Source organism: Acartia tonsa, chromosome 12, assembly GCF_053477335.1.
Source record: "Acartia tonsa isolate MP-2025a chromosome 12, ASM5347733v1, whole genome shotgun sequence".
NCBI lineage: Eukaryota > Metazoa > Arthropoda > Copepoda > Calanoida > Acartiidae > Acartia > Acartia tonsa.
Window position 1 is genome coordinate 13,029,638 of NC_137271.1, and position 25,761 is coordinate 13,055,398.

The 25,761-nt window shown below is 30.3% G+C and overlaps 1 protein-coding gene across 2 annotated transcripts in view; it reads left to right on the forward strand.

Annotated features, from left to right (window-relative positions):
* LOC145334707 (uncharacterized) overlaps positions 1 to 25,761 on the forward strand; it is a 159,945-nt gene that overhangs the window by 30,645 nt on the left and 103,539 nt on the right. For both annotated transcript variants that reach the window (XM_080180284.1, XM_080180285.1), the window contains exon 4: positions 19,564 to 19,615. In XM_080180284.1, the coding sequence (XP_080036410.1) occupies positions 19,564 to 19,615 (52 nt within the window). The remainder of the gene's footprint in view (positions 1 to 19,563; positions 19,616 to 25,761) is intronic.

The window sequence follows — 25,761 nt, forward strand, 5'->3', positions numbered from 1 at the left end:
ATACACCTAAAGGCCTCTAGGGGAGAATCCGCTTTTTTATTTTAGAGTAGTTAGGTCGAGGCATTAAGAAAATTTTTGGCGTTTTCCTATTTTTTTTAATTTTGAAAATTTGAGTATTCCCCCTCCCCCCCCCCCCCCCCCCGACAACGAACAACTATTTTAGTTTAGGTTAGGTTAGGTTATAGGCTAGGGAGCCGAGCGCTGCGGCTAGGCAGGCAAGGGGGCCAAGCGCTGCGGCTAGGCAGGCAAGGGGGCCGAGCGCTGCGGCTAGGCAGGCTAGGGAGCCGAGCGCTGCGGTCAGAGTTGTTCGTTGTTGTTGGGGGGGGGGGGGGAATTTTTTAATGGATTTTACGAAATAAAACTTACAACTAAAAAATCTTTATCCCACAATAAATATGCTATTTGCATCCAAACTTATTTATATGCAGATTTTCAATCAGAAAAAAAATGTTTAGAAATCTATCATATGCTTTACTAGGTGTCAAAGATTTTATTTTGTATGGCATTTTGGAAATGCTTAAAAATGACTTTATTTCTTCATATTTTTTTTCTTTTTCTTATTTTACTATGTATTATGCCAATGTTGCGCTACTTGTAAAAATGATTAAATGATTTAGCTTTAATCCTTTAAAATATTTAAACTACCTGTATTGTTATTATTTTCACTCTATCATCATAAATAACCAAAAAAAACATGACATCAACCCTTGATTATAATCAACTGTCAAGTAGTTTTTCAATTGATTCTTTTTGCATTTTAAAATCATCTTTTACTTTGATCAGTGATAGGTCAATGTATAAGATCTTTAAAGACCCTGTAGATTTTTTTATTTTCTCTCTATCATCATAAATAACATAAAAAAAACACTTGAATATAATCAACTGTCAAGTAGTTTTTCAATTGAATCTTTTTGCATTGCAAAATTTTCTTTTAGTTTATAAGTGATAGGTCAATATATAATATTTTTTAACACCCTGTAGAGTTATTATTTTCATTATCATAAATAACATAAAAAAGACATCAACCCTTGAATAAAATTAAATGTCAAGTAGTTTTTCAATTGATTATTTTTGCATTTTAAAATCATTTTTTACTTTGACAGTGATAAGTCAATATAAGATATTTTGAACACCCTGTAGAGTTATTAGTTTCATTCTATCTTCATAAATAACATAAAAAAGACATCAAGCCTTGAATATAATCAACTGTCAAGTAGTTGTTTAATTGATTCTTTTGCATTGCAAAATTTTCTTTTAGTTTTTAACCCTTACAGATCGGGCCCTAATTTCCACCTTACAAGATCTCGGCTCCTGTTACAGATAGATTCTTTTTGCATTTTAAAATAATCTTTTAATTTGACAGCGATATGTCAATATAAGATCTTTTTTAACACCCTGTAGAGTTATTATTTTCATTCTATCATCATAAATAACATAAAAAAAAGACATCAACTCTTGAATATAATCAACTGTCAACTAGTTTTTCAATTAATTCTTTTTGCATTTAAAAATCATCTTTTAGTTTTTAAGTGATAGGTCAATATAAGATCTTTTTTAACACCCTGTAGAGTTATTATTTTAATTCTATCATCATAAATAACATAAAAAAGACATCAACTCTTGAATATAATCAACTGTCAAATATATTTTCACTGTCAGCCGAATGCATTTTAATCATACTTTTTATTCTAAACCTCAAATAGTCATACTATAGATGTTAAATTGTTGCAATTTCTTAAGCATTATATAGGATTTTCAGCCATAGGCTATTGCTTACACCACGAGACAAAAAAAACCTTTGATTGCACGACCTTAAACTAATATCCATGAGTGTTTGGACAGATAAAACGACAATTCTCTCTTTATTTATCTTGGCTGTTCGACCTGACAAAACAATGTCTCTAATTATCTTGGCTGTTCGACCTGACAATACAATGGCTTTAATTAGCTTGGCTGTTCCACCTGACATTACAATGTCTTTAATTATCTTGGCTGTTCGACCTGACAAAACAATGTCTTTAATTATCTTGGCTGTTCGACTTGAGATTACAATGTCATGGACAGCTGTCATGTCTTGACTTGGTAATTTACAAGACATGCAATAGTAAGAGTACATTTACAAATACTTTTAATGACCGTCTTGACTGTCCCAAAAAGCTCATTATCATACTGTAGAAAAACCTTGTTAAAAGTGCTGCCTAGTATTTGCAGCTAAAATAACTGGAGTTTTCTAGAGATTCCAAACCAAACATAAAAGAATCATCTAAAGCTTTTGTCTTATAAAGTGTTTTTGAGCAATTTTTAATAACTTCTGAAATAAAACCCTTGATTTAGAAATTTTTAAAAAAAAAATAATAATTAGATTTACTGTATATCATTTTTTATTTGAAATAATTTGATATATGCACTCTATAAGACTCTAGGGGCCAATGAAGGGGTGGGGGACTTAATTCGATCTCCTCATTTTTAGGGGGCGTATCCTCTAATTAATCGCTATAAACCTATGAGAGGCAACACTGTAAAGGAATAGTATCGGTACAGTGGTTAGCGAGATCCTTTGGTACAGACAGATACACAAAAATCCTGTTACTTTTATATTCATATATGATTCAATTAAACATTATTGCCCCGCTTACGAACTATATGTAACTCTATAACCCCCTTCTTCAGCCTTCTCAGACAATGTTATGAACTTCTATTATTTAAAGTTGGCACAATGTTAAGACATATCGATCATCTGATATTAACCATCACCATTAAACACTCTTAAAAATTAGGTAACATTGGGCTGTTAATTACAAATAGTAACTTTAATTGAACTTTGATTGGTAAGTTCAATAAGTTGAGTGTCTAAACGTTTCATTCTCTAAATGTAATCTACGGAAAGGGAAATTTTGTGTATCTTTATTGGGGATGTACGTCAATTTCTCGGCCATTGTCTTATTCCTTAAGATTGTTAATAGGTTTAGGTACACCTATCTTTATGGACACATAAGTATTAATTATATCTATCTCTAAGGCCGAAATCTAAAAAAAAATCTATCTATCTCTAAATAGGTATTTATATATCCAAATAGGAAAATCCTTCTTACAAAGAAAACTTTCCTAACTTTTGCATCGGTATTTAAAAAAGTAGATCTATCTTCATTAAGGTAAAACTTTTTTGAGTTTTTGATGATTCCAAATAATTCAGAGTCCAAGCTTATTTCAGTTTTGACAACAATCATAGCATGCTTTAGGTACACAAAATTGTACATTTTGTGTCATTAATGATTACTTTTTAATGGCAGAAAAATAAGGTTTTTTTTTAGAGTTTTTGTGTTTTATGAATATTAAAATGTGATCAATTGGCTGATTGATTTTTAACATAGTGCAATATCTGTTTAGCATATCATGGTAGTCAAGGTTTTTAAAAGCGTTTGTATGTTAATTTAGGCATGTTAGAATTGTCCTATTGATTTCAAACTTTGCATGCTGATTCCTATTACAATTGATACAACTTAGAAAGCGTAGCAACTATATAATTGCTACCAGAAAGTCCGTTTGCAGATTTAAAAAAGAATTAGAAAAAATTGTAATCTTAAAATTATCCTATTAATCTGATTTTTGAAACAATTTCCAAAAGGCCCAAGAGGACTCTAAGAGATTAACCACTAGTATGTTTGATATAATTAATAAGCAAAATTTTGACAGACCTTATTAAACCCTTATCTGGACACATGCGTCAATTTTTAGTCAGTGTCATGCATAGATAATAAAAAAATTTAAATAGATTATTATGAATGATTTATTTTAGTCATTATAGTTGCAGAGCTACTGTATACTTCATTCTTTAAATAGGCAGAAAGGTATGATTTATGCCTCACTCATACCTAAAACTGGACCAACGAAATACACAGTTTTGTAAGCACTTTATATAATTCGTTGGCTTAAAAACTTTTGATACTTTTATTGAATTATTATTGTTTAATTCTTAATTAGCAGTTTCCAACCAATGATTTAAATCTACAATAGGAATAATATTGTTTATCACTATTGGGGAAGTATATCAATATTTCTTGCATTGTCATATCTCTTAAGATCCCTAGAGAAAATCCACAAGATGTCTATGAAAATTATAAGAAGAGGTACTATAAATGAATCTTTACCCTTAACTTCAAAATTAATTAATGCCTTTGTTAGACTAAAATTGCAGAAGGGAAAGGTTACACAAAAGGACAAAAGGACATAAAATAATAATATTATTTTAAAATGTACACTATTGAATGTACATTGTACATTAATAAGCTAAAGATAGTACATTTCACATTTCATTCAATAAAACTAAATACTAATCAATTATGACTGGCGGAAAAGGTGCACAACTTCTGTCTAGCTTGTTTTGTCGGCTATTAGAATGATATTGGCAAAGTAAATTAAATTGCTTGCAAGAAATTAAAAGGTGGTATATCCTCTCCGCAAATAATAATTGTTTTACTAAATTACATGTATTTTATTATTTTTAAATAATGTCTTAGGATGGTTTAAGGCCTTTTTCTGTCGCCTCTTAATCCTTCAAATACAAATGATATGGATGTTATTTAAGATTTATAAGATTTGATTTTTGGTAAAGATTCTCTATACCAATGAGCAACTTCTATATAATTTACTTAATCCGTCGTTCTGTCCGTCAAGCCATAAAAGACATCAATACTTGGTGATTTTTTTATTTTTAACAATATTTATACTTATTTCCTTTTTTTTAAATTTATGGTAACTGAACAACTAACTACTTAATATATTACGTTGTCCATTTTAGTTTGTTGTGCTTCGCTACTTATGGATGTTGCCATTATTTTTCATAACTTTTGTGGTATCTTGTTTTTTTTCTCAAAAATTTAAAATTTGGTTAAGGTTATCTTGGTGGACACTAACGTACACCGAATTAAACAAATGAGGATTACGCGAAGAAATAATTGTTCCTCAAAATTAGACTGTACTTCAATAATAATAGAACAAGGACATATGTTTCCATAAGTAGCGTAGCTTAATACAAATCCAAATTACGTAACTACTGTATCGTAATTATTCTTGTCGAGGAAAGACCAAAATTACTATGAATAAAGTAAAGATAAAGATTTAAAAAAAATATTAGTACAAGTTTAGTTTTTTTTTGTCGCTGGATTACCCTAATTTCCTATTTTGTTAAGTGCTTAAAGTTTCACTTTCGTTTTAATCATAATAGGACAGACAGACTAACGAACAAATAAAATAATTAAGAATTGTTAAGTACAATAAATGAAAGCAAATGAAATTTTTTTTATAACAAACTCATTTGCTAAGTTTATAACAAACCGACGTTGTATGAAAAGAACGGACAGACATATATAAAAGTATCAATAGAGTAGCTTCGCTACCGATAGCAGATTAGAGCACGTTCTATTTGCAAACATGACTTCTGCAAATTATTTCTGCAAACAAGAACAAATTTATCCATCAGTTGTTGATTGAATTTTTTAAAAAAAGTTATACTTGTCCTAAACCTTTGTTGATTAAAAATTATGACGTCTTTTATTAAACAATGATTGTTTGGTACAAGCTAGCAATGTCTAAACTTTACCATCAATAATTTAAATCTACAAAAGGGTTAGTTAGGCTTATAATAATTAGGAGTTTACATCAATTTATTGTCTTATCACTTAAGATTCATGTAAGTTACAGCTTCTCTTTGGATGGGAGAGTTAAACAGACGCTAAATTTATTTTACTAAAGGCAGAATTTTGTTTTTGTAAGAATTGTGGTTAGATTTACTCTTTTTTTTCCATTTATGAATAGATAATTAGTCTAGAACCAATATAAAACCTTCCTCACCTAAAAGGACAACCTTACATGTTTCAAAAACTTAAGTTACATATAGGCATTTAGTAATCCTATCAATTTAAAAGAGTATAAAAATAAAACTACTTCAGTTTTATGTTTAATTGTAGAGTAGCTGCGACCTTTCCAAAAGTCCAATTAAATAGCTGATGTAATTGCTAACTGCAAATTGCTGCAAATACTAGATTTGCGTAGAGATCCTGTCAGCTAATGTAATTTTAAAATGTTATATTCACGTTTCTTCTGGTTTTTTTTTGGGTGGGGGGGGGGGTTGTCGAAAGGATACAATCTTGATAGACATTAAAATAATCTTCAACTTCTGTACCTTATAATAAAAATAGAGTAAGTTATCTATAAGTCTATTGTCTATTGTCAAAAATGGTCCATAAACTTTAATTATATAAGTACATATTTTTCTGTATTTTGTCCAAAAATGGTGTAGATATTATTTGTACTCAAAATAACATTAAACTGTCGTTATATCAGTGGTTGAAACGTTTGGTCACTCAAAGTCCTTTGCTACACACACACACAAACACAGAGACATCCTCTTACTTTTATACAATTATATTTATTTAACTACTTACTTACTCATGACTAAGTATTATATTTATTATATCATTATTTGCCTTACTAGGCAGGAATAAGACAATGGATGAAAAAATTTTCTTTTAAACAATTTTGGGGAAGATTGGGATATAGATTACATCGTTTTCTGTTTACTTGATGACTGTTTCTTATTTATGTTCAATGATTTAATCATCTCTAAAATTTGAAAGCCATAGGGCTACTCTGTCATATGGTTATAGTATGACATTCATGTTAATACGATGTTCACAAAATAGTTACCACCTATGATTGTTGAAAAATACTTACGAACAGATCTTCTTGAAAAGAATGTAAGCGACTATAAATTTCAATAGCACAGCATGAAGTGGTGCCTTTTTCGCCTTTAAAACACCCAAAATTGTTCCAAAAACAACGCAGAATATTAAAATAGCATATTTTTAGATAACCGTTACTACCTTAAAAAGATAAAATCTTTCTAGGATCTAGGCATTCTAAAAGGAAAGTGCTTATCATATCTTAAGCTTCAAACAGACATAGTGACAGACAAATGGGAGGACGGGGAAGGTCAGGAAAATAGCCTAAAACCTCCCCAAGATATCCCTGCATAGTTCAACCATAATGGAACAGTGTATTCCGATATCATTAGCTTCAGACAAAAAGCTTACTACATAATATTTTTTATCTAGGGGCTCCGTATTCGAAGGGGCAGAGAGAAGCTCTAAAAATAGCTTAGAACCTCCCAAAGATTCTAATCTGAAAATACCTAACACCTCTAAAGTACCTATGTAAAACTTACCAATCAATCGGTTCAGTAGTTCTTAAGATGCTAAGCTTCAGACAAAGTTCTAACTACTCTATATAATAGAATGATTTGATATTAATTAATTTAGAAGATTTTTAAAGAATATAATTTAAACATTTTTTGCTGGTTTAAAAACCGACATATTCAAAAATGTTTTCGCAGTAGTCAGATGCAATTAGCAATGGTGTGCAAAAAAGCGTTCAGACCATGAGTTTTACCTTTTTTTTATGCATTTTTCTCTTATATTTAAGTAATTAAGTAGCGCAACTATAATTAAAATCTGATAACACTAGGTAATATATGTAGATAAATTTAATTTTGAGATATTGCTCTCATAAGAGACATTTAATTTTGCAGTTTCCCTCAAAGTACGTAGTCGAACACAGAACCCCCCTCCCCTTTTAAAGAAATTCAAAATAAGTGAATAATTTTTCTTGAATTTGATTTTTTTCTTTTTGTCAGGTTATATTGGGTATAGGGAATCTCCGCCTACGGCACACAGTTATAGACCACGCATGGGTAAGGCTCCCTGCATGCAGAGGTTGGGCAAAAAGAACCACCCCCCTTCTTCCCCCTGTTTCTGCTACATATCACACACTAAATACTGAAACTTTTTGATTATTAAAATTGTTATTTTTTTAATTCTTTCAAAACTAATAAATTGGTCGAAGATAGAATAAAAACATGAAAATATTAAGAATAATAATATCAAATAAAATATTTCAAATTATAATCAACGGAACGTGAAAATGGGTTAATACAGTCGACTTCATATTGACAACATTGTAACTATTCTCACAGTTATGTTAGGAATTACGGACTTACCATAATTGTATGCATAGCTGCGCAACAAACAAGGTTGACGGGTTCACAATGATTGTATTCAAATCAAGTTCACAATCAGAATAACATTGTATGTAACTAAGATTTGTATTTGCCTTGTATGCAATACTCTATACAGTAAGATGAGTGCTCAGAAATACTGGTGGTTTCCCTAAAATTGACTTGTCGAGCCCAGAAACCCACCCCCTCCCGTACTTTGAAAATAAGTGAGGGTAGTAGTTTTTAGTTGGTTTGTTTGTTACTTCAGGTTAGGTAAGGCAAGGTTATATTGGGTATTTATTAGCCACACAGGTATATGCCCTGGCAGTTATGGGCCCCCTCCTCCTTTCAGTGCTCAATAAGGAATGACGTTAATGAAGTTTATTTTGCTAGGGATCTAAAGGGATAATAAAATGACCGATAAAATGATGTACATTCCCTGATGATGATATACAAAATTACAATAAGAGGTTGAAACGTTTGGACACTCAACTTAAATAACCAACCAATCAGAATCGAATAAAGTCCCCAAAGTTGTTAAGAAAATGTTATTATAATACACAACTTAGGGACTAGTGTAATAAACAGATCAATGTCCCCTCTCTCCCTGATATTTTACAGTGCTATTTTGTACGTTGTATTAATAATTTATAAATATTTTCAGGTTAGTTTTAACATTTTAGTAAAAACATATAAAATTAATTATAGAGTGTAAGTTAAATATTCTTGTTTGAAGCCAAAAATCTCTGGAATGGCCAAGGGATGGTTTTAGTTTATTTAGTGTTAGAATCTAATTGTACCCCCAGTTCTAGGGGCAAGGTTGTTAGCATATGATACAAAGAAGTAGGTAGATATCTGATTCCGCAGGATATTTTATAGTTATTAAGATGGTTTTAGGCTATTTTTCGACAGACAACCGTCGAAGACATTAGTTAAAGTGTGGCCACGCTCCAAAAAAAACTGTAAATATTTCAATCTGTAGATTAAATCTGCGAGGGAAAAATAATTTTACAAATGAGTGAATTAGTAATTTTAATTTTCTTATCTATATCATTACCTTTCAACCATGTATATTGTATATGGAGGGGGATTGGGATACTAAGTAACAATCGTTGCAAAGATCTTGGTTGTTGACGGATTTCTAAAAACTGTTAATAATGAATTTATAGTATAGATGTATGACCAGACAACTGCCTATTGCCCCCTGTTAAGAACCTTTTTCGTCTGCTAGCAAATTATTTTCTTGTCTTTTGTAGTGAAATGACTGTGTTAATATTCGTTGATTTTCAAAGACCCAATTGAATGTCGGCACAGGGTTCATGAGAAGGGGACATAGAGTTATTTAACCCCTACCCCTTAGCGTTTTTTACTCTAATGTTTGAAAGCAAATGATTTGTTGCCAGAAATTCTTTTTAACTTCATTTTTCAATTATGTTTTAAACTTGTACTTATATTTGCTGCGCTACTTACCTTACTCTACTACCAAAAATAGCCTTAAACCTGTCGGGTATCGATACAAAACACTTCTAAAAGTTATGAAGTAAAAAGTTCAGACAATTAAAGGCAATTATTAAACTGCTTTATTTGGTTTGATTTTTGTCAATGTACAATCAAAATAAGAATTAAAATAATTTCTCATATTCATTCGAATCGGGTGGATAGGAACCGGTTCTTATCCATACGAAAAAACTATGTCTAGCATCGTATTATATCCAGCTTTCTACGAATACAAAAATGTACAATCATAAGATTAAAACCAGTTTTTTAGCCGGTGCTTTCGGCACCTCGGGGCAAAAAAAAATTAAAGTTGTACCCAAGCTATATAATAAAGTTATCTTATTTGTTCGATAAATAACTTTATAAGTTACTTGAATTTTGAGAGGTTGACCATTAGTCAACCAATATAATGTTATCTACAGAAGGATTATATTAGATGTCAATTATTTGGAATGTCTATAAATTTATCCATTAAGATGTCTGCATAAAATGTATGGTGAATGTGTATTCGCTAAGATCTCGTAAACATAATCATTTCTTAGCCCATTATCTATCAGGTACCAATTGCAGAATTTCTCACATATTTAATTTAGTGTCTGGTCCCTAAGTCCTGAATCAACGTCATTTTAAACAACGACACTGTAATATTCAGCAAATAAATTAATTGTCAAATTATTTTTCCCAATAATGTTTTAACTTATTAATGCATGTCTGCTTATGGCCATAACTGTCCTTGTTTTGAAATATTTACTCCTGTCCTTAGCAGGGAGAAAGAGGATATTGGACTGTAAATAATAATCGTAATTTGTTGGCTTAAAAACTTTTATGAAAACTTGATTAGGTTGAACAAACTAGAGAAGTGTCAACACTTTTTCATAAAACATTTCAATTCCTAGGATTTTCAATTCCTAGAGTTGTCTATTATGATTGAAGTTGGACATCAATTTATCCCCCATTGTTTTATCCCTCAAATCCCTGGTCTCAATCTTTATTTAGATCTTTATCATCTAATTACTGGGTTAAAACTTTGGGGTGAAGGGAAATGTAAATGAAGGATAAAATTAGCCTCCTCCAAATACAAATAAAATCAAAATTTATGGCAAAGAAAACTTTCCAATTTTTTTCCTCCTAAACCAAATATAAACTTTTAAATTTTGGATTAAGGAGTAAAGCACACATTTAACTCCATTGACTTATCTAAAATTCTCAGTTTTGGACAATAATTCAAGTTATGCCATTAATATATTGAAGCTACTCTATAAATCTTTGTGTCTATCATCCTGTATATGAATATTTAATACCTGTATTATAATACTGTTATATTATTTTTACTTGTTATGTGTGTCATAAAATAAATATCTGGAAAGAAGGGAAAATTATTAACTTAGTAATAGCGCAGTAATAACTTAATTAGTCATACTTGTACACCCCAAATATTGATAATAAAATTACCCTTCCGTATATTAAAAAATGTTGGATAATTTAGACTCTGCTAGTTTGTACTATACAATCAAAGTATCAAAAATCATCCGAAATCCGTAAATTAAAAGACCATTATAATTATAAAAAAAAACAATGTCAAGTCCCTCCTTGATTATTAAATTTAGTTTCCCATATTATAAGGCAATGAACGAAAATTTATACACAATTCTTAATGGTTAAGCTTTTTCTAGCGAGTAAATATTAAGGGGAAGAATGGATAGGCGATTTTTTTATTAGCCATTGTTCTCTCCCGTCTCTGATATTTATAGGTTTGCAACATGCCTAACTATAAAGGCCTATAATACAAGAATATTTATTACGGTAGAAAATGTATTGCGCTGAAAATAATATAATGAATATGTTAAATTACACGAAATATTAGTTAAATTGATTAATAGTAGAAATAGAATTTTAATAGAATTTAATTTTGACTTAGTTAGTACTTAAGATTATAAAAACAAAAAGCACAAAAAATAATATACCCACCGGATTATATAACTATGGTTTGAAAGATTGACTAGTCTCTATACAATTTAAAAGGGATCGTGGGTCTTATAATTTGTCGAAAATGCAAAAGCTTTCTGAATAAGTCTATAAATGTCTATAAATACAGTTACATAGTGTCCTCTGAAGTTATGCTTTATTGACTATAGGATAAAATATATACATGTTTATATACTAAAGTTAAATAGTGTCCTCTGAATTTATGCTATATTGAATAGAGGATAAAATATATACATATTTATATACTAAAGTAACATTGTATCCTCTGAAGTTATGCTATATTGACTAGTGGATAAAATATATATTTATATACTAAAGTTACATAGTGTCCTCTGAAGTTATGCTATATAGACTAGGGGATAAAATATATACATATTTATATACTATAGTTACATAGTGTCCTCTGAAGTTATGCTATATTGACTAGAGGATAAAATATATACATATTTATATACTATAGTTACATAGTGTCCTCTGAAGTTATGCTATATTGACTAGAGGATAAAATATATACATATTTATATACTATAGTTACATAGTGTCCTCTTAAGTTATGCTATATTGACTAGAGGATAAAATATATACATATTTATATACTAAAGTTACATAGTGTCCTCTGAAGTTATGCTATATTGACTAGAGGATAAAATATAAACATATTTATATACTAAAGTTATATAGTATCTTCTAAAGTTATGCTATATTGACTAGTGGATAAAATATATATTTATATACTAAAGTTAAATAGTGTCCTCTTAAGTTATGCTATATTGACTAGAGGATAAAATATATATTTATATACTAAAGTTACATAGTGTCCTCTGAAGTTATGCTATATTAACTAGTGGATAAAATATATACATATTTATATACTATAGTTACATAGTGTCCTCTGCAGTTATGATATATTGATTAGTGGATAAAATATATACATACTTATATACTAAAGTTACATGGTGTTCTCTGAAGTTATGCTATATTGATTAGTGGATAAAATATATACATATTTATATACTAAAGTTACATAGTGTCCTCTGAAGTTATGCTATATTGATTAGAGGATAAAATATAAATTTATATACTAAAGTTACATAGTGTCCTCTGAAGTTATGCTATATTGACTAGAGGATAAAATATAGCCCCATTCAAATACTAAAGTCACATTCTAAACCCTTTAATCTTAGCCATGGTTTTTTTTACAGGTGGAAAAATTGGTAGGTTTTCAATCCCTTAAATATATACTAAGTAGGAAGGGGGCTGACATTAGAATTAAATTTACACTAGTCCTCAATGTTTAAAACGCGTTCTCTAATTCGTGTTGACTGAAAATCTTAAAGGGTATTTATTAGATTGGGTTGTATAAACTAGTATATAGGGTTCAAACTTTACCACCAATGCATTCAATACACAGAAGGGGAAATTTTGTCTTATGTCTTGAGAATTTTTTTTGATAAGTCTTAGGCAGGGTAAGTAATTTTTGGTAAAAGACTAAAATTTCAAAACTTAGAGTACAACATCTTCTATATGAACTAAAATGTTTTCGATGCAATTAGATAAAAGAAAAAAGGTTTGTTCAAATTAGATATTAAAACAGATAAATTAGATAAATAAATGGATATAGAATATACGTGGATATTATGACAGGGTCAAAATTGTCGCAATTATAGGTTGCTAACATGGAAATCGCTTATTGGTCAGTTTGTTCATCCTGTAGTAGGGAAGGGGATCGTTATTTTGGTCAGCTACAAGTTTTACTTTATTAGAGTATATGATAATCTGGCATTAGATCCATGTAATAATAAGTCCATTACAAAAGTAAACATTTAAAACCCCATCACTAGATCTTAGTTTAATTTTCTTAATTTAAGCCTCCCAACTAAGAAAACCTGTGCACGCTAATTTTCATTTTATCTTTCTTTTACCTATCACTGTATCCCTGCTTGTATCAATTATACAAAGAAATGCTTTTGTAAACAGGAAGGGAGGGGGCATTGGACGTTAAGATACACTGGTACCCAAAGCTTTATAACCGTTGTATCTTATACATTTGTTGGATCAAAACTTTGGATACTTGTAATAAATTTTGGTTGATTAACTTTTCAACTAATAATTTTAGTCTACATTGCGCACTATTTTGTTTTTAATCATTGGGGATGTACATTAATTTTTCGTCCATTGTCTTATCCCTTAAGATCCCTGATCTGTAATTATAGAACATCATGGGTAACAGAGATATAACAATGTGTATAGGTGAACTTAGGGTGACAATTTAAAGTACTTTTTGCCAAATAGCTTAAAACCTGCCCCCTGGCCATGCAAAAATTTCTCTTAAAGTTATAGAACTCCGTTTATGAGATATTAATAGATATACCCCCATAACCTATTTTTATTAAATGCGAAGCTTTTCTATAATTAAGGTCGGTCCGTCCGTAACGGATAGCCTTTTGCCTTAATTTAGACATGTTAGAATTGTCCTATCGATTTCAAATTTTGCATGGTGATTTCTTTAGTAGAAAGCGTAGCAACTCTATAATCATTACCAAAATTTCCGTACGTCCATTTTAAACATGTTGATTTTTTTACTTTTTTAACATCAAATTTTTATTTGATATAATCATCCGATTGATCTGATTTTTGGTATATTGATTCCTGGGATAACAAAGTATAATGTTATAAGCGAAGCAACTCTACAATCAAGTCCTAAATATGTAAGTATGTCCATAAACATTATCCTGTATAAAGCAGTTTTTCAACAAATTTACTTACAATTTTGGTTCGACTCTTATACATTTATATTCTGATTATTCAGTTCTGACACTATATAAGTGTTCATGTCCGTTTGTCCTACCGTTTCAGTGCTTCGCTTTTATGGATGTTGTCATCCTTGTTCATTATTGCATTATTGCGATACTGTTGTCTTCATCGTTAATGTCACAAAAATATCTAATTGATATCATTTATTGTTGCCTTACGTATAGCCTCAGTTTTCCTTGTTATGTAAATTTACCCAAAAAAGCAATCTTAGAGTAGTTGCACTTCTAAAAAGCGTAAAAATTCCCAAAGTAATGGATCAATTTGAAATGTTTATTGAAATAGAAAATGAATAATATCAAACCTCAAAAAAGAGCCGCCCTAGAAGAGTGGCTCTGAAAAAGCAAGATTTTTTTTTTGAAAATTCTTTACGGTTTAAAATGTTTAGTTTTTGAGTGGCGCGGTAATTAATTGAACTCCACAAATTCAATATTTTCGTGTTATGTAAGTCCTTTTGGACATCTCAAACAATGGTCTTCAAAAATTTGGTCCGTCTCTTTTGCTTTTTTGCTCAGTCTGTTTTTCCCACTTTGTTACATATTTTTCACACTAAATCTAACTTTGGCTATAGTTTAGATAAAAGGATAGTTTTTACAGTTTTAAAATCATTAATTGGAAAAATGGACGTCCACATCCTGCCATTCATATGTCTGTATTCATATCTGTCCGTCAAAGTAAGATAGCAAAAATCTCCAACTTTGGCTTTAGTATTGTTGCTTTTTCAGTGCCACACCCCACTCTTAGTCACGGTGATTTTGATTGAGAGAACCACAGAGAGAGCAGCAGGACACATATAAACTTGCTTTTTCTGTGCCACACCCTACTCTTGGTCACGGTGGTTCTGATTGAGACAAACTAAGAGAGAACCAAAGAGAGAGCAGCAGGACACATAGAAACTTGCTTTTTCTGTGCCACACTCCACTCTTGGTCACGGTGGTTCTGATGGGATTACAACCGTTAAATTTGCACAGTCACGAAACACCCACAGAAATTTCGGAGATTTTCTTTGCATAAAAAAATTGAATAGTAAAACAGAAAGACAAAATTAATTTCCAGTGGATTAGAAACGGTTCTTTTCCATACTGAAAAATTACTTTTAGCATCGTATTATATCCAGTTTTCTAGGAATATAGAAATATACAATCATAAGATTAAAACCAGTTTTTTTTGCCCATGCCTTTCGCATCTTGGGGCTAAAAAACTGGTTTTAATCTTAAAATTGTACATTTTATATCCACGGAAAGCTGTTTATGATAAAATGCGATAAATAACTATTCCAATGCTTCTTATTGTTCAATATCTTACTAAAATCAATAGATGATCAAGAAATTATGATACATTTTAAAAAGATGTAATTTTTTAACATAAATATAGTTTTAGGTTAATTTAGGTTTCATGATAGTTAGGTTAAGTTTATTATATCAAGTAATAAGAATTTATCATTTAATGGTTTAAGTATTTGGTTGACATAGGGCCTATTTGCAGTAATGTATGTAGATATATGTGGGGAGTGGAAGGGGGTAATTGTTATTTTAGCCTGCTGCAAGGTTCACTATATTTATTTGTGCAGTTGTGATGGTTAAAATCCTTAAAGTGTCAATAAAAAAAAATGAAATAGACAAAATATTCATTCCTAATAAAAAATGCTTACAATGGTCCTATAAACTGAGATAAAAAGTTCTCTTACTTATACCAGAAAGGGTTATATCAGTCCTGCACTCCCCCCCCCCCCTCTTCCTTATAACACATTATTTCTGTGCACACACCTAGATATAAGCAGTTAAAATAAATTTCGTTAATTTCTAAATTTTCCTTTTAACATAATCATTTCTTTAGTGCATAAAATGATGTAAATATTTCAAAAATGCAAAAAAAAGATTAGATCATCTAGAAAATTGTCTTTAATCAAGTGTGATGGTAAAAATTTTCAGGGAAAAATTAATAGTTAGATTTTAAAATTTAGGTTGAAGAGATTTTTAGTTTATTTAAATTAATTTTTAAATTTTTCTGAATCAGAATTGGAAATCTTTTTCGAATATTAAAAAAAATATTTTTACGGGTTTAATGCTATATGTTTTGATGTGTTTTAGGAGGTATGTCAACCTCCAAAAGAGATATGGTTCTAGAACATTACTAAAACTCTTGCATCCTATAACAATATTTTTAGAATAATGTACACATTTGGAGCGTTGCTTTTTTGAGTTTAAGTAAAGTACATGGCTGCAGCTACTCTGTTTGTAAAAAAGTGTAACCCCCGCCCCCCTTTTATTCCTGATTTCTGCAAAATTATAGACTTTAAATTTCAAATATGCGTTATGGATGCATTCAAATTTCAAATTTCAAATTTTTCATATTTTTCATACAAATTGATTTACTGTACTTCAGAAAATTAAATCTTACGTAAACTTAAGAAGCTTAATTGGATCATGGAAAGAAAACAAAGTTGCAGGTTTTGTCGTATAATCACAGTAGGTTTTCTCCTATTTCTAGCCCTATGCAGGGCAAATCTCCTAATCCTGTGTGACAATTGTAACAATTACTTAACCTAACCTAACCCAAAATAACTCATCAAAGCTACTGTGAAAATACGACGAAACCCACAACTTTTCTTTCCATGATCCGCTTAATTCATATACATAGTTCTGATAAGCTTTGTATTGATCTACTGCAGGTTTTAGCATATCCAGGAATGGGGATATAACAAACCGCATACCACAAGATGTTATACTAAAAAAATACTCTATAGCAGGATTTTGTTTGTGAAGATATTTGTCTAATCTCGTGATTATGTGATTTATGACCGCCTTGTTTAATCTTCAAAATTGATATTATGTCAAAATGATTTCATTTTTAAAATCAAATAAATTGGTGTTTTCACACAAAGTGAACTAACCTGACCTAATAGACAAATTGTCTTCCACTCCCCTTTTTATTTTTAAATAATTCCAAAATGAGTGTTCAACAAGGTACATTGAGTGAAGGTACTTGTAAATTTTGTTAAAAAATAATTACGAAAAATACACTTTATTCTAAAATTATGAAAAGCCCATTTCTAAAAGCCCGTTTTCATAATATGCTAACGTTAATAGGCCATAGGTTTTAATGTTAATACTTTTAACACGTCGTAAATATGCTGATAAAGCGCGATGATTAAAAGGAGGCTACGCTGCTTGGGCTTGTAAGTATTATGATGTTTGTGTTTAGCTCTTTTCTTTAAAGAATTATCGCGCCCACTAAACTGAATAGGTGACGGGTTCAGATGAGTCTTAAATAAAGTTCCAACTGCTGTTATACATATGACAAGGTATTGGGAATGCCTTGGTCCATCAACAAACATATTAGGTTAGGGCTTATAAACAAGGGATATTTTTATACATAAGTATTTGTATGACCCTTTAAAGTCTTAAAGATTTTATCTTTTTTAATCTCAAAGTTCCGAAGCTAAGAATTTTGCACAAAAAAAAGATTTTGCTATCAGCATTTTTTAAAAGTAGCGTAGCTACTCTATGTCTCTCCACTTATGTCCGGCTGTCTGATAATTTAATAACTTAATTAATTGAAAAGTGTAAACATAGATTGAACTACAAATGTCATATTCATTGATTTATTGACAGTACCTGTTTCTTAATTACATTTTCCTATAATTCTCTTTTACTAAAAAAATCATTTAAAATAGGAAATTATAAGAAATCGCTGCGCTACTTATGAACATTATTATTCTTGTCTATCTGAAGGATTATTATGTGTGCCTTAAAATATTATGTCAGAATTTTCAGAGGGGCTAGGTATGGTTTATGGATAAATAGATAGATAGATAAAAAGATATATAAATGGATAGATAGATATATATTAGTTGACTTAATTCATACTAGCGGCTACGTCTCTATAACCTTTCCTTAAATAGTTATAAACCTTTTTCTGGCCCTATATGAAGCTGTACTGTAAAGAAAAACCATAACGGTTCAGCGGTTAGCAAGATCTTAAGCAACAGACAGGCAGACTTCCTGCTACTTTTACATAAGGATATAGAACATAAAAGTACGAGAGAAAGATAGTTGGAGTTGTGTCATCACCTCCCCTGAAAATTAAAATTTAAAGGCTTGTCTTACCTTTTATACACCTCCTCCCCAGACAAAACCCTCGGCACGCCATTGATAAAGCGTAAAATAGATAGATATAATTTTAAATTACTTCTGTTTTTCTTGGAAGCTTTGTATAGAGTTAGGTTATAATAGGGGAGGGTAAGTAAATCCATCAAAATTGAAATAATCTCCAAAATAAAAATAAATCTCTCCTGATTAAAAAGAATAATATCAAACATTTTTTTACTTAAGAAATTTTTAAGAGTACGAAGATCGGTATAAAACATTTTTTTTTAATTTTTGTAAATGTAATTATCTTCAAGATTAAATTTTTGCTTAATGTAAACTTATAATAGCTTGCACTTGCTGATCTACTGTTAGACAAAATTGCTAGTATTTTTCCAATGTTCAAAATTTATACTTGTAAAGTTTTTATCGTGTAATTTATCTATAATTTTAATTAGTATTTTTTGATAAATAGTGTAATAAAAAAGCCAAAATCTGGTTTATTTCGGAGTAAGGGAAAAATATAAACAAAAAAGAGTAACTTATTATTTAAAAAAAAACATATTACTAAACTTTTATTATAATCAATACAGAAATATAAAAGTAGAGAATATCCTAAAATCTTTTCAGGACCTATGCGAATCTTCCCTAAAATGGTGTTAAATTTCAAGCTTCAGACAGAAAAAACTACTATTGTATGTAATACTACTTAATTCACTCCTTGCCTCTAGAGGAGGGCGGGAGAGGCCAGAAATATAGCCTAAAACCACCCTTAGTCATTAATGACGTTTCCCTAATAAGTAAAACCAATTTAGACCTCGATTTTCTGCGATCTTTAGCTTCATACAAAGAAACCTTACTAATTTATATAATACTATTGGCTTCGCCCCTAGTAACTAGGGGTTCTGTACCTAAAAATGTAAAGGGCAAAAAAATTACCTGAAACCAAGGTCCAATATGAAACTTCCCTTAAAAGAAAAACTCAATCAGAACAGCAGTTACAGTTAAACTTCAGACAAAAAAAATACTACTTTATATAATAGGACTACTGGTTTCACCCTTAATCTCCTTTTTTTATATAATAGTATATTATAATTTAAACTACTACTAATGATTGTAATTTAATTTCAGGTTAGAATGATTGCATCTGTGCTCTGCCTTGTATTACTCATCAACACATCTCAGGAAACATTTGAAAATCAATACATTAACTTTATATCAGGAATAAGGTATAGCCAACAAGCGAAATAAATCTAAATAATATTTGGGGGGCAGATAATAAGGTCGGCAATTTGTTGCCCCCCAACGACAACTGATTATCACGTCTAGGTTTCGTGATTTTTTCCGAATTACTCACTCAGTGGAGGTACCCAAAGGTTTATGAACATTTTATCTTATTTGTTGGCTCAAAAATTTTGAGTACTTTTATTTAATTTTGATTGGTTGCTTCCAAACTAGTTGTGTACAAACTTTTCAACCAATAATTTTAATGAACAGCAACATAAGAATATCCTTGATAATGTATATCAATATTCCGCCCATTGTCTTGTCCCTTAAGATTCATGATAAAAACCCAAATCTGTAAAAAATGAATAGGTGTCTTAAAAGTTTACTAAAATATTACAAACTCTGTTGGAGGCAATAAAGTTTTTCTTCATATTCTTGTTCTCATAAGTTAACATATTTTAGAAGATAGGCAATCTTTTTCAAATTTGTTCTTATATATTTTTTAAAGACAAGTATTTAAGGTATATTTTAAGTAAGAAATAACTGTCAAATTTGACACAATAAAAACTGTCCCGAATTTGTATTAATTTTGAGGAACACGACTCCAGTGACGTCATATTTTTCTTTCCCGAAAAAGGGAAGGGGGGAAGAAAATCTCTTCAAAAGAGATGAGGAAAACCCCCTTTTCTCCCATCTCTTTTTTCTTCCCCCTTTCCCTTTTTTTTCTTTCCCCCTTCCCTATTTCGGGAAAGAAAAATATGACGTAACTGGAGTCGTGTTCCTCAAAATTAATACAAATTCGGGACAGTTTTTATTGTGTCGTAAAATTTAGGATAAATTAATTCAATCATCCATTTTATAGAATTCAATAAAATTAAATAAATTTGGTCTTTTTGCAAGAATAAAGGGATCTAAAATAAAATGAATTCCAGTATGGCATCGAAACTGATTAGTATCTGCTGGATTAGAACCGGTTCTAAGCAGTACTGAGGTTTGAAAATCAAATATTGTAATGAATAAATTTCAAACCCTACATGAGGATCTATGTAACAAAAAGGTATAATTTTAGGTTAATGACGAACAATTATATTTTAATATTTTGCCCTGAAATCTTTATTAATTTTCCCTTTATTTTGTGTTGCCATCCTTGTTTTTTTTTTACTTGCGTCACAGGTAGTTACAATTATTCCTAATTCTGTAAACAAATCTTTATTCCTTTATCCCAGGTCCTTTTAAACACTGAGATTTGTGTCCAGATTATTTTAAAAATCGGCTAATAAAATATGACAATACAACAAGTGTTTCAACAAAAACGTAAACAAAAATTGTGAATCTTTTGTATGGTGAATTACAGAAAGGACATACATAAGCACTTGATGATAGAGATGCTTTGCTTACAATATTATACATTGTTGCACTAGTCCTCATTATTCCAAAAAGCATATTACAAATTGTTGACAAAAATATAATTATCAACATGTCTTAAATGGACCTTAGACTTTCTAGTACCGATTGAAATGCAATAAACTTATGTATGGTCGAATTAACCCTAATTTCAGAAAATCCTTTCTCTTAACCCATTAATGACAATAGGGTCTTAAACGACGCACAAATTCAAACCTATACTATCACTCTATTTTTTTAAGCTGTCCTTTTTAAATGTTTGTAAATAACTGAATAGAGCTTCAAGTTTTGAACTCTACATTGCTTGGCCTCTCACTTCATTCGATGACCAGATGAAATCATATTTTCATGGCAGAAGTGGAAAAAATAGGAAAAAATTTCCACACCAGGCCTAACTTTTTTCTTTTAAAGAATTAAAACATACTTATATATAATTAATTATAGCATTTGTTATATATTTTTAGTTTCTGCTAAGTTTTCTTTGATTTTAGTTAGTTTACATACTTTTTTTTGATAAATTGTTGTGCGTCGTATTCGACGCATTCGGACTAATCATTTTAGCCATTGCGTCCTTTTTGACCTTAAAGGACTAATCATTTTAGGATTTTACTGTATAATCTCCTATAATCTACTAGTTGCTACGCCCCTAACCTATAGGACGTGTGGGGGATGTCAGGAAAATAGCTTAAAACCATCCCAAGGTATTTATAAAGCTTCCCTGATAAGTAAAACCAATTCAGACCTTAAATTTCTGTAATCTTTGGCTTGAGCCAAAAAACCTTACTACTTTATAGTATGGAATACAATACAAGCAGCGGCTACGCCCCTAGAGGCATCTAGGGCCCCTTAGATTGCAGGGGGAGTCAAATCCCTTCTTTCAATTACAATTTTTTAAAGAAAAAGTTTTTTTTTTAATTTTTTTTTTTTATTTTCTAGGGATGATTTCTCTTAAGGGATGGTGGTGGTACCCTCCTTCAAAATAGTTATAAACCTTACCAGGACCTAGTAGAAGCTACCATGTAACGGAGCACCATATAGGTTCAGTGGTTAGCAAGGTCCTTTGGTACACACACAAAGACATACAATAACATGTTACTTTATTTTAAGGATATAAAAGTAGTAGCGCAGATAATCTACAACTAGGGTCTGTCTGTACATCTACCTGTCTGTTTTTCCATAATTGCATCCAAATAAATAATAGCTACCTTACAACTAGGGAATGTATGTATGTCTGTCTATTTATCCAAAATTACAGCCAATTAAAGACTGTAAATATGTTTATACTTCCGTAATTTTTATTGCAGCCTAGCTGTTAATATATTCATAAAAATAGCGCAAATACTCTACAATTATGGTCTGTCTGTACATCCGTCCGTCTGTATATATATAATTGCATCCAAATAATTAACAACTACGCTACAACTAAGAAATGTATTGGTTAGGGATCTAAACGGGGTGAAATTTGAATATGAGTGAAACGAAATATGTAATATTTTACCAAGTTAGCCGCATGAAGTTCAAGGAAAAAAAAAATTTTTGTAAGGGGGGTCAAAATGGGGGGGTCCGCACTCTCACCCCCACCCGCAGGGTGGCGGCCGGAGGCCGATTTTGAAAAGGAAAATTGCTATGGATTCTTGAATGCCGTCCGGAGGTGAGACAATTGGAATTTCGAAAATCGGAGCAAAAACGCGCGCGCAGCGCGCGTGCAAAGTTGAAAATTGCGGGAAAAAAGGTCAAAATGTCCATTTTACACAAATTATCCTCTCGTTTTTTGATCGTTAATAACGCGCAGGTTTTTGAAGTTACACAAAAATCCTTTTAAACCCTGAAAATATGGCCGGATGGCCTCACGAAAAATCATGCCCCAACATTTTCCCCCCATTGGCGGAAAAGTTAGAGCACTTCAAAAAGTTTTTTAGGAGGCCTGCCGTATTGGCCCCTATGGGCCTCCCAGAGGGGCTACAAAAAATCTAAAGATACCTATAGAACCACAATGGCCGGCTCTAACTATCATTTAGTGTTGCCGGAGGCAATTGCCGGCCGCCTTCCGGCCCTAAATTGGCGGCAAAGTTAGCGCATCCAAAAAATGACCATTTTTCGACGTGTTTTTCGCGTGTAGCGCGGCGTGTGTACGTGGCGCAGCAACGTGTATTCCATGTTTTTTGTAGTCCATCCCAAGCTGGTTCAGCAGATGTGCGGCCGGAGGCGGTCGGCCCAGCCGTTTGACCGACAGCGGCCGTCAAAGGTCGCGAAAATCGTCAAAAAAACGCTGTTTTTGCGGATTTTCGGCGGGCCGGTGCGGCCAGACCGTGCGGCCGACCGATTTGGGACACACATCCCTGGATTCTATGGGCCATTGTTCTTCATTGCTATTTTGCACAATTTTTTTCCCCCAATTACCTTGGCCGGGACAGCCGTCCAAAGTGGCCTGGGTCAAAATCGGCCAAAAACCATCCAAAAACGCCATTTTTGCCGTATTTTCGTCGGCCGACCTGATCGGCTCATCCCTGAAACTGGCTGGCCATGCCGGTTTTGGGGATGTAAAAAAAATTGACCCTCCCTAATGTGAATTTTTTCGGCCAGAGCTCGTCAAAGTGGGGTGGGGTTCCAAGAAATTATAAATTTTCTCTGTAAATATAACAACTACTATTATTATTACACCACCCCCCAAAATGTAATTACCCCCCGCAAGAAACAAGTTTGGATGAAATAATTTTTTAAGCCGCAGGCTCCAAAAAAATTATTTCATCCAAACTTGTTTCTTGCAGGGGGGTATTTAGGATCTGAGGTAACTTCAGTTTTAGTACACTCTCTATGTAAATATAACAACTACTATTATTACACCACCCCCCGAAATGTATTTACCCCCCGCAAGAAACAAGTTTGGATGAAATAATTTTTTAAGCCGCAGGCTCCAAAAAAATTATTTCATCCAAACTTGTTTCTTGCAGGGGGGTATTTAGGATCAGAGGTAACTTCAGTTTTAAAATATTCTATACCTCTCCATCTCTGTTAACAGGTATAATAACTACAGTTATCAATTATATTATCTAACCAATTAGTAATCCACCAAGTACAACTCAAAATCAATCACTAATTATTACCATTATCTGTTTATTAATTTAATTAAATAACCAAATACTTACTATTACCTAATTAGCATTATATAGTCATCACTATCATTTGTAATTTACAATATTATAATTATCCATCATTTTATCTTACCTGTTACAAATCAATTACTAAATATTATTACATTTTAATTATTATTATATTACCTAACTATTATAGTTTGATTATAATTATTTTTTTGCAATAACATAGATATCAATTATACATTTCAATCATAATACTATAATTAACAATCACATTATATTACCCTTTACAAATCAATCGATTATCTTATAAGTTTCTATAATTAGCAATTATAATATTATTATAGTTATCTATGATATTATTTTGATTATTTATTATTTAATAATTATATTATTAATATATTTAGCAATTTTATATCATAATTATGATACTATACTATAATTTACAATTATAATATATAATAAATAATAATAATTATTTTGATATGATATTTTAATAATTTTATATTTTATTGATTACATTAATTATATAATTAGCACCAATAATATTATTATAATTATTCTATAATCTAATTATCATACAATATTATAATAAATATTTATAATGGTATTTCAATTATTCCAATTATTTTATAACTTAATATTCATATAGTAATAATATTCATATTACAAATTATCATATCATTTACAATATTAGATTACAAAAATAATTATCTTATTACTTTTAATATCATAATTAGCAATTATTATGTTAATAGTAATGTTTGTAATATAATTATCATACAATAACATAATTTTCATAATAATATTATAATTGTAATTACATTAAATTCAATTAAAGGTAGGTTCTTTTAAACTATTTTCCTCTGATATACCTGTTATTATATTAAACTTTAATTAGCAATTATAATATTATTATAATTATTAATAATATTATTTTATTTATTTTCTAATTTAATATTCATAAAAATAATATTATTAATTTTATGATTTACCATATCATTTACAATAATAATATGAGATTACAAAAATAATTATCTTTTTACTTTCAATATTTTAAATAGCAATTTTAATATTATTATAATTATTTATTATGTTGTTTCATTTATTTTATGATTATATTAATAATATAATTAGCAATTATAATGTTACATTAATTATTTTATAATATAAATATTATACAATATCATAATTTGCAATCATATTATTATAATAATTATTTAATTATATAAAAATCATACAATATTATAATTACCTTATTATATTCAATATTAGAATTAGCAAAAATATTATTATAATTGTTTTGTAATATAATTAGTACTAAATAACTTTATTATTATAATAATTATTAAACAATAACATATTTATTAAAATAATATTATATTTATTATTTTAATTATTTTATCAATTACAATATTATTATTAGATTGAAATAATCATTATCTTATTATATTTAATATTATTATTATGGTATAATAAAATTATTATCTTAATTATAATAATAATTTGTTAATGCTTTCCTTACTCATATATTTTTACAATACGCTGACGCTTGCTTCACGCGGTCCCATACCAAATTTCACCGTGGGGGTCCCAATCGAAA